Genomic DNA, 11443 nt, shown 5'->3' on the forward strand with positions numbered 1-11443 from the left:
ACAGTAGCGAAGGCAGGAGAGGTCATCTGTTTAGCATAGCACTGATCGTACTTTTATACCTTTTCCTGGTTTCACTCTCCCCGCCGGCAGCTTTACAGCGTGGGTGAAGTCATTAATCATAGCAAAAATAAATACAATTCCCAGATGCTGGTCGTGATGTTTGGAGTGGCCAAATGTGGTCCACCCCCCCCCCCCCCCCCCCCCTCTCTCTCTGTGCCTCTTTATTGCTGAAGATAATGCTCTTTTATTTTCCCTATTTCCCTCCATGTTTGTCAATAAAAGCTGTTTCAAGCGAGAGAGGAAGTCACAAACTGTGATACTATACATACCTGAATTACAAAAACAAATGATGTGACTTTTAAGACTTTGTAAATAATCTTGTCAATAATAAGCTTAGTACCAAAGTGATTTAAAGCCACCTGTCTATCCTCAACAGTGTATTAGCCAGACAGAATATATTTAATATTACCATTGCTGTTATGTCTTGTGAGAGAGCTTGTCTGTTGTTGCTCTACCAGTAATGTGAGATGAGGTCCCTCTCTGAAACTGCCCAAGGAACTCTAATATACCTGTCTATCCGCCACTCAATAATACAGCTCATTGTGAACAGTCTGCATTTCATGTTTACAAAATGGTTCTTCCTCTGGGCCTTTGTTTTTTTTATTTCCCCTATAATCATTGATTGAGATATGAATGCTTTCATGTAAGCTTGAAAGCTTTGCCTAATGTTTTTTCAAATCCTACCACAGTACTTCAAAACACTATAGGCTATATACAAATTATTCATCAATAAAATGATGAATATGAGATACAATTGGTAAATCTTAGAAAATCTACAAAGCCCGTCGACCCATCCAACATTGGCAATCCAACATGAAAGTAGACGAAAAGAGCAGAGAGACACTTTGTCTCTAACATCTGGAGTTTTAATTTCGGTTTCCTGTTGCATGAAGGGGATGAAATCCCTCTTTACATATGAATGAGGAACGTGTCTCATTAAAGACAGACGTGGAAACCGACAGGTCGTTGATTACACTGAATAGTCCTGCCGTTCATTTCCCAACCACAATAAAGTCACACTCCCTGCCTTTGGCGAGGGGAAAGGACACGAGCGTGCATTTGAATAATGCAGTGCGAGTGTGTCTGATTGTCGCAGGGCTTAGTCCAAAACCCATTATGCTCCCCACAGAGACAATAATCACTGTGTTGCTGACAACAAACGCACGGAGAAAGAATGACATCATCAAACAACACATATCGGTTGATTTTCCCAATGCCATGCAAACGAGCGTCTCGATATTGAAACAACACAGCCGCCGATCCCCCTGATGTACCGTGCATGTCCCATCCCACAGAGTGAGAGAGAGGGATGTAGAGAGAGAGGGAGAGAGAGAGAGGGATGTACAGAGAGAGGGAGAGAGAGAGAGGGATGTAGAGAGAGAGGGAGAGAGGGATGTAGAGAGAGAGGGAGAGAGAGAGAGAGATGTAGAGAGAGGGAGAGAGAGAGAGATATGTAGAGAGAGAGAGAGAGAGAGAGAGAGATGTAGAGAGAGAGGGAGAGAGAGAGAGATATGTAGAGAGAGAGAGAGAGAGAGAGAGAGAGAGAGAGAGAGAGAGAGAGAGAGAGATGTAGAGAGAGAGGGAGAGAGAGAGAGATATGTAGAGAGAGAGAGAGAGAGAGAGAGAGAGAGAGAGAGAGAGAGAGAGAGAGAGATGTAGAGAGAGCATCGGTTCCTCTGTCTGTGCCACTGCCTCTTTTCCACAGTGACGAACGGGCGACTATCCCAGTGGCTGTAATAACAGCAGAGAGACCGCATGGATGAGCCCATGTGAACGGATACGTAAGCGGGTCATCTCTAAGGATCAACCTGTCATGTGGCGCGTGTCATGCATGAAACATTAAGATTCAAAAGATGTGTTTGTGGAAATATGCAAGTAGTTTGGGTGTGTTCATGCATTATATAAAGCTCTAGTCACACCACAGATTCGGACAGTCGGCCAAAATAAGCAGCCCATGAATCACTTCTGGGCCAAGGGAGAGAGAAATCTGTCTGATAGTCATCGAGGCAATGACTTTGCAAAAAGACCAGGCTGTACTTGATGTCAATCGTCCGTATTTGAATGGCTTGGTTTTCAAGTACAATCCAAAAGTGATCATATCTCCCTCATCACCAGGACAAAACAGTCCAGAGGGAAGAAATTATAAGATAAGAAATCAACCTCATGGGCAAGATTGTTCCCCCCCAAAATAAAAGAAGCTCAGTCAAGATGTTTTCGTTTGCAACCGCCGCTCTCTGATCCACACAATCATATCATCACCACTAATTATGATGATGATGTGCCCGTCAGCTTGCACTGCCATATTAAAGACATCAATTTGCAAGATGTGATGAGGAGGTCCCCCTAGAATGGGTCACCACTGAACTCTCATATTTTAGGGGACCTCCAATCACGTTCAATGGGAGGCCTGTGCATTATCACATGACTGTTCCTAGAGCTGTAGCAGATGGAGGCTCTGAGCTTGTGAAGCAACTGTGAAAAGAACGTTTTGGCATGGCTAACACTGAAAACACCGATTACATTCCTAGTCAACAGTTCAACAGGAGGGAGATACTTCCGCGACGCCAAACTCAGAAAGTAGATTGACTCAGAGATGGGAAATCCATTCAAATGAAAGGCAATTAAGATTTGATAGACTATCACACCCCAGAAGAACCACGCCACGCAGATTTCTCTCAGTTGCAAAGACAAATATAGTCTCCAAACCACTCATGACGTTCAAGTAGCCTGCTGTGAAGGACAATAACCCACCTGTCAGGGCTGTGTACTGTACCCTGAGCACTCCTTCGAGCCCCCTCAGCAATCATATGCTAACCGCTCCACATACCAGAGAGACCTACCAACTACCAGGACCACCTCACCGATGTGGGGGGCAAGCATTAGCAATCAACCTCCTTGCCTCAACCTCTTTTTTTTTTTATTAAATCAACACAGAAATGAAAACAACCTCTACAACCTAGACCCCATCCTTTTCTTAATTCACAGGTGTCATGTGAGTCATTCATTACAGCTGACTTGTGTATTCCCCGTTCAAAAGACCTGCAGAATATTACATTCTAGGGTTTCATCCAAGCAGTCTACAAAGCAAGCCTCTGGCCGGCTCATTTGATGGGGCAGAGCACTACTCCATGGGCTCTAAGGAAGACAGATAAGAGGATGATGGTCCGGGAACGAAAAGATATGAGGGACGAATGAGAGAGTTGAACTGAGGTTGTCTGCTGATATGGTAAATGGACTGCATTTATATACCTTAGCGGCACTCAAAGCGCTTTACAATGTTTGCCTCTCATTCACCCATTCATACTCTCACTCACACATACCGACTGCAGCGAGCTACCATGCAAGGCGCCGGCCTGCCCATCGGGAGCAACTTGGGGTTCAGAGTCTTGCTCAAGGATACTTCGGCACATGGCCTAGGAGGAGTCGGGGGTCGAACCGCCAACCTTGCGATTAACAGACAACCCTCTCTACCCCCTGAGCCACAGCCGCCCGTGATCATGATATCACGGGTGAGTGTCTCATACCAACCTCGGGCGTCGAAAAACTCCTCGTCCGAGCTGTCCACCGACTCCTGCGCGATGTTCTGCATCCGCCAGTGGGAGGCGCTGTATTTGCGTGAGGGAGCTGTGTGGGCAAGAAGAAAAATATATATCTTTTTAATGCCAGTGAACAGCAGCAGTTAAAGCACGCCTGGTGTCGCACCCTACACCAGATCACCTTTGTGACATGCTTGTAAAACGATACGAATAAAGTTGGAACGTTTGACTAAAGGACAGATTAATTAAGCAGATTTAAACTCTCCTCACTGTCTCTTCCTTGCCTTGTTTAGTATTGACTTTGCTGTCAGTCTGAACTCGTAGGAGATGCTATCTCTTTTAATTGATCTCACAGATATATTTCCTTTACATGACCCACTGAAAAAAGGAATTAAACATACATTGATGAAGCCCTATTCTCAGATGATTCAGTATAGTATTGCTATATAAAGGCAACACTCTGAGTACTGAGTCTTACTGTGTAAGAGTCAATTAACTCAATGACTCTTTTCCCATGCTGACCCCTCTCCCTCTGTGTGGGCCACACCCAGCTTCTTTCAGCTCTGATGCACATACTCAGAGTGAACTATTTTATATCCTGATGGTTGCTATGCATTATTATCATTATTATGCATTCAATGTTATTGTTTTGTCTAGGTATGCAGAAAGATTTTCTTTTGAGAGCCAAATCACACATCAAATGTGCTTTTTCAAGGAGTTCAAACAACATCAGCGTCAAGTAAAAGTGACAAAATGTCACTGTCACATTGATTCATCACAGCACAGGTTCTCTGCAATTACTCCGGTTAAACTGTCAGTGACGGACTAACGTTCACTGCTAAAAAACAAACCCTCGGAAGAAAATGATGCACCATTTTTCCTAACCACATGAGAGGAGGAAGGAGAGAGAAAACCACGGCACTTACAAGAGTCGAGTGACATCACCCAGCATCGAGAGACACAGTGCCTCACCATCTGAGCCGATGGTAACCAACTCAGATACCAACCCAGCAGGATCTCAGCTCCTGGTTATTTTACATCCATCCTTACTTTCATCCATCCAAGTTACATTCTCTAAACATTTACCTTTTGTCTGTTCAAACAATGGGGTTAAGCCGCCATTACTGGTCTTCTCCAGCCTCCATGTAGCCTCTCTCTCTCTCCCACACCTTTCTTGCTCTCTCTTCTGGAATTAATCTGTTCCTTTCTTGCAGGAAGCAACCAGGTCAAATGTTTTTGACTATTCACTCAAAGAGGGACGGATAGGGCAACCTTTTGAGCTCTGTATTACTATCATGTACTTGTGGATGCTTCACAGAGGGCACTGGATTTGTTAAGAAGGCTGCAGTGAGAGAAAAGAGGCTATTTTCTATCTGAGTTAAAGGACAAATAGATCAGCAGCTAAAACGTTAGCTTTTGCCCGCCAGCTTTGGAACCATGCAACTAGACAGCTATGACTCAATATGTTTTTCAGTGTGAAAAAATGAAATCCAACTCATTAATCACGAGAGCCACAAGGGGCAGGAATAAATCAAATGTAAATCGCTAAAACATTATGTAATCAGATCAGAGGGTTTATGTAATTATGTACGTCTAATATATGTTTGGCACACTGAATCAGTATGATTAAACAGAAAAACTATGATAATTTCAACTGCGGATGTCAGAGAAATAGGATGTTCGTGTGGAGTTTGGCTATTAAAGATTATTGAATTTGTGAATTCCATAAAGTGTCTCCAGGCTTGGAAAAAACATTACTTGAACACCTCTTGAAAGATTTATAATTGAACACATTCATCTCTTTCCTTTCGTTTTCATACATACCTTTACGGCTCTGCATGAGAAACATGCTAAAAAGGAAAACATCAAACAGCGACCAATGAATACCATATCTCTTATTCAGAGTCTGAATACATTAGCATATTTCAAACCTTGCATGACTTGAGTCGCTATTATTACAAGTAGGAAGGAAAGAGATTAGAATTTTTTTGTTAGTTTCAAATAATAGAACTGAAAAAAAAGCTAGAAAAGTATTACAAAACGGTAAAGAATAAATGTGTATTAATCTTTACTCTATCCATCAACATTCTGCAAAATAAGCAACAAATCAGGGTGATATTCTGTATTTCCTTGAATTGTATGCAATAGAATTACAATACGGAATGTTCGATGTTTCCGTAATCATGCCCCGACCGTCAGCATCTCGAATCCTCCAGCACAGCCTCCAAAAGGAGCACCATCTTAATCTGCGTCACCATCTCTCGAGTGAAACACTGCCCTCCTCCAGAAGCATCCTCTCCCAGGCTCAGCCTCCTCAAGACCCGGGGGCCCACTATGACACGGCCCTCCAAAATGCCTCTCCGAGACTCTCCCCTCATTTGCAAATTAGTGGCACGCGAATCCCCCCTCTTCAACCCAGACGTTAGGGGCCACCCCACCCTGAGAAGCTAACAAATTAACTGATGATCATCCTCACTCGCCTCTACCTCTAGGAGGAAATGAGAGAGGGAGGGAGAGAGAGACGACGACAGAAGATGCTGATGCACTCTAACGGTCAAGTGACATGCACGTATTTGTAAGACGATGCCAACCTTTCATGCAAAGATAAATATTACCCTTCCTGTTACCAAACAGACAGGGCCACTGGGTAAATACCTCCGTAGGAGACCTCCATTACTAGATCTCTGCATATTAGCTTTAAAATCCCACAGCGCTGACTGGACGTATAACGAATACCACCAAAACACACAGGATTCCCGACCATGTGTGGTCCACAGCAGCTGGCATGACTTCAGATGTGTGCACATGCGTGTGTGTGTCTATGTGTCCTTCATCACTGCACCCCATGGAATTCCAACTGTAAATGACAGATGAGAAATAGCCACAGGGTTGTCTGGGATCTCTGCATCAGCATGGACATTAATAACTCCCTATTCAATTAAAACTCATCTCAACACACAATTAAAATCAATTATTGAAGCAACTGAGGGAGAAAAATGAATCTCTTAGTAACAAGGAATCGGTTTGATCTCTCTATTAAAAACGCAAAATCACTGTAGTCGCTCTCCGAGAAGAATACCCAAGATGGCCCCCCAGTGTAAAGATCTCTTCCCTCCTCTCTGCAGCTGTGCTTGGCAGCATCCTGCACTAGCCAGAAAACACATCAAAACAAAGCATCAGCCTAAGTTGACCATCTTCTGTTTACCGTTGCATCTACCGTGGCATGGTGCCTCGAATAATCAACCCGACAACAATCACATTTGCATGAGCTTGTTCTACCAGTTTATGCATTTTTTATTTGCCAGAAATGTGTCTTATGTTCGCTGTGTTCTCAGAATAATATCCTGTTAGCTGTTCCAAAGTTTAGAACAGAATTGGGTAAAATTACTTGTATGTACTCTGCTCCATTAGCTTGGGACTCCTTAACCCTTGTGTTATCTTCGGGTCATTCTGACCCATCAGTCATTGTGACCCACCGTCGTATTGCGACAACTTTACCACATACAAAAACAAAGTGAAGTATTTTCTTTTAACCGTTGGGCTGTCTCAGACCACCCACATTGCGAAGGTTAAAAGAAAATTATTTTTATTTGTTTTTGTATTGTGTAAAATTGTGTAAACACAACGATCGTTCGTTATGAACCTTTGGGTCATATGACCCGAAGGCAGCACAAGGTTAATCAGGTTTGAACTGGTGGGAGCTTGTCCACACTGGTGTTTTTAAATCTTTGGTGAGGGTTTTTGAGGATGACTCCCTGACCTGTAAATGTTTTTGAAGCTGTCATTTTATGATTTTACTATACTCCAGTGATGTTACTCTTTTACTAGATTATTTGCAGTTTTTCATGTTGTTATGGTAAATGGTGTAATGACTTGGTGCTGCCTATCTTAGCTAGGAAACTCTTTTAAAATATATTCTGTATCTCAATGACCCTTTCCTCGTAAAATCAAGGTCAAATGAATATATAAACATGTTTATGCTGGGACTGACACTGTGCAAGGAGGAAAGGGGTCAAAAGGTGTGGGATTATGGTGGGGGGCAGAGGTTAGCTGGGAGAATGGACAACCTGGCATACTGAGGAAACCTTCCCAGCGTTAATCTAAAATAATGATTGGTGGCTTCTGGAGAACATGAGAAAGACAACACAGAATCGAACCTAGATACATATTTGGGATGACTTGAGAAATCTGTGTTCATTTCTGGGATGATGAATTCCAGGATGAACCATGGTTAAGGGTTTGTGAGAGACTGTAAATTGGTAATTGCCCAATCCAAAAAGACTTATCTTTCAGACACTCTGAAAGCATCTCACTCACAGATATAAAGAAAAACTTCAGTTATTTCAAAGTCATCTATGTAAGAAGCACTATGGACAGCCAAAACCTCAGATTTTGTGAGGCAAAGATGTGCTGTGAATGTAAAAAGGCTGTTTACTATCTTATAATGCAAACTGTCCCCCACTCTCCCAGCCTCCCCTGCCTGGCTACTCCAGGTGTAGCAGCAGCATTGCCCTCCCTGCGACCTCCTCTCACAGCTGGACTGTTGTGCACCATGGGCAGCCCTTGCCAACACAGGCCATGCGTGCTTCCCCATGACAAACAACCATTAAATTCAAATTAACACTGTTTTGCATGCTCCAGTAAAATGACACAGGGTCAGGGGCTGCATGCATTAGCACATGCTTCTGTAAAATGTAGGGAACATTGTATTGTGGTTTGTTGAGCAGGCTTCCCAGGGAGTATATGGCTTTTTATTGCAAACTTCAGCCAAAGTGTCTGCTAGATTAAATGTCAAATGCCAAAAAGCACAAGCCATTATAATTTTTTGTAAAACATGTTCAATGTATGTGGATAGTTGGTCATAGTTGCTGATAAATCACTTAGTATAAGTACTTTGGAATTGGGCTGAAGAGAGCAATGACTGTCCTGTTTTGCTATGCAAACAGAAAATTATAGGATTGAAGAGGAATACTATGATTAAATAATTGACATTGTTGTGATGAGGGAGGGAGGGAGCTACTGTCAGACACAGACTTCTCTCACACACATCTATTTTTGGCTAATCATAATCATTGTAAAAAATCAGGAACAATACAATCATTTGGGCAGCAACCAGAAACAATATTTTTGTAAGGAAAATAAAACTGGAATATATCTATTCCCTGTTGTAAACAAACAAACAAAAAGACAATCCATTGACAATACTCTTCCAAAAAGAGTACAGGAATGGCTAATGTGGGCAGATAATTATTAAGCTAATAAGAACCTGTAAGAGATGTTGAAGAACAAAATATGTATTGCTTTGAAGCATCGCTCATTAAAATATAAGATGATGACCAAATAAGATGTCCATAAGCACCAAAAATGTATGAAGATTAATTCCCAATGCCAGACATCTGATAATAAGCAATATCCAATACACTGACAGCTGACACTGAGTACATTGTCCAGTGGATCACTTTCATGACTCTGCAGACTGAATTCAATCAATTGAATTCAATGTTGCTCTTATGCATTTTTGTAATAAAGCAATTAGGATGATCTAAAAGAGAACATGTAAGCATCAGACCCTTCGAATCCTCTTCCAATTAAAATCACTCTTAATAATTAACTCATTTGTACCCGGAGACACCCTTGTGGATTTTTCTTTCTTGCGAGCACAAACCCTTTAATTCTTTGTGACCCCTCTTTGAACAGTGCAGTTTATCTACCCCTCTGAATCTCTAAGTTATCAACAAACATCACAGTATCGTCAAGTTTAGCTTAAACACCTTCACTGGCTAAGACCTTGAAAGACCAGACAAGAAACTGGAAGACCAGATAATAATGTCCCAGTGAATAAAAAACAACAGACAATGCAGTACACGCAGGACATCTTCACCTGCAAATAACACTCCAGAAACGTCCTCTGACTGGAACTGAATCCTCTGTTCGAGGCAGAAAATATCCTCTGTTTGATTCTATCACTCTAAGAAGGTTTGCTCTGTTGAAATGTTGAAGAAAATGTTGAAGAAAAACAGAATTTCCTCATACCTGCAACACTGTATTTACTCCTTGTATTATACATGAGATATGGTGTTTGTCTCCGTCTATCCTAAAAACAATCTCTCCTCATCAAAAGGTAATTTCCTTGCAGTCCCCCTGCTGTTGTTTGGTAATGAAAGATTTGCTACTGTAGAAGATAGAGTAAAAGAGAGACAATGACGAAGAGATGGAGAAAACAAACAATGAATATAGAAAATGAACACAAAAGTCCATTTATAAACAGGAGAACTATTTAGCACAAATGTCAAGCAAAGGTGAATTGTAAAAAAAAGAAAAGAAAAGAAAAAGACATTCCATGTATGTGAGACTGAGATCATAATCTATCTAAAATAAGGTGGCATCAAGTGTTACTATGGAGACGCTAAACTGAAAACCTACACCAGTTCTACAAGACTTACAGTGGATGAGGCTATGAAAATAAATGGCTAGACACAAACCCCAAAATACTGCTCCTTCTGCCCTCCTGGCTTTAGTAAGATAAACATCATGTTCGAGAAGATGATCCTGACCAGATATTTGGCATTAGTTTGATGATGGGGTAATCATTTGCACTGCGTTGTGATTTAAATTAACTGCTAAAAGAGCACCCGTATATGCACCAATATAATTCATGTCATGATCGAAAGAGAATGCACTGTCAGATACCGGCTGTGGAGGGGAATATTACCTTTACTCGGCTTCACATTGCTTCACCAATGTGGGGCCAACGGGTCGAACTACCTTAAATCCTACGGATTATTGGCTCATTAAATTGCTTATAATTGCCTACAGTAAATTGCTTATAAACTACCACCAATGGGAAGCATTGCCAACGACCCAAGACCCTGGGACATTCTATTTTGTTGGGTAGATCTGTTTGCTTAATCAATGGCTAAATTATACATATTCAATAATGTAGCCTATCAGACTTCGAGAGATTGATAGTGTCGAACTGACGTGGATCGCATAAAGTCTGTTGTTTACGTGCAGACATTTTTGCATGGAAGGCAAATCAATCATGTGCATTTACACGTCTATTTAGGCTAATTGATTGAATTCTGAATGTGCATTGAAGTATTTGGGCCGATCTTAAAGTGTTCCAACCAAAGTGTCGGAACCAGATGTTCATTAATTTTGAATCATTCCAGTTTCAGTAAAGTTTTATACACATTCAACTGCATTGAACAAAATACAGTGAAGCCACTATAGGATTTGGATTCCCGTGATATCTTACATGTGATATGTGGACGTCATAGGTAACTGTAGGCTATTGCAATGGGGAAAACATGCAAATCATCACTTAGCGTCCCAGTGCTAGGTAATATTACATTGGACAAAACCTTAGTTTGGAACACTAATACGTCATATTTGGAATGACAAATTAATAGCAAACAGACTGAACAACCAATCATTTTAACACGGTTCATAAAAAAAGATTGATTAAGTAGGCTAATCTATCAACTCGACATGCATTCCTCCAGATTGTTTTTACTTCAGACTTCGCGCGAGCCGAGCATCCCTATGCACGGTTGGGTAGACGTTGACTCGTGCTACCTGTTAACATCGGCATCACCAGAAAACACCTTTGTTGCCCACACATGCGATATACCCGTATTACTGGGTTCCTTACCTCTCCCTCTCGATTCCTTTGACATGTTTCTTCCAGTCTTAACAGCGACCAAGACGTAGTCTGTTAATTTTGTCAGGTAGTTACAGAGTGCGCGTCCCTCTGTCCTTCTAGTCCCTGGACCTTAACGTCTGCAGTAAAGTCTACACGCTGACAGTCTGGATTTGAAATGAGCAGCTGTGCTCTGATTCAACTG

At 41.7% G+C, this 11443-nt stretch overlaps 1 protein-coding gene across 1 annotated transcript in view; it reads right to left on the bottom strand.

The window, feature by feature from the left end:
* pitpnm3 (PITPNM family member 3) overlaps nt 1-11275 on the bottom strand; it is a 48417-nt gene extending 37142 nt beyond the window's left edge. The window contains 2 exon segments of the mRNA XM_067246730.1: nt 3589-3684; nt 11251-11275. Coding sequence (XP_067102831.1) covers nt 3589-3684; nt 11251-11275 — 121 coding nt within the window.
* Between the last annotated feature and the right edge of the window lie 168 nt (nt 11276-11443).

This window comes from Osmerus mordax, chromosome 11 (genome assembly GCF_038355195.1).
Source record: "Osmerus mordax isolate fOsmMor3 chromosome 11, fOsmMor3.pri, whole genome shotgun sequence".
NCBI classification, from domain to species: Eukaryota; Metazoa; Chordata; class Actinopteri; order Osmeriformes; family Osmeridae; genus Osmerus; species Osmerus mordax.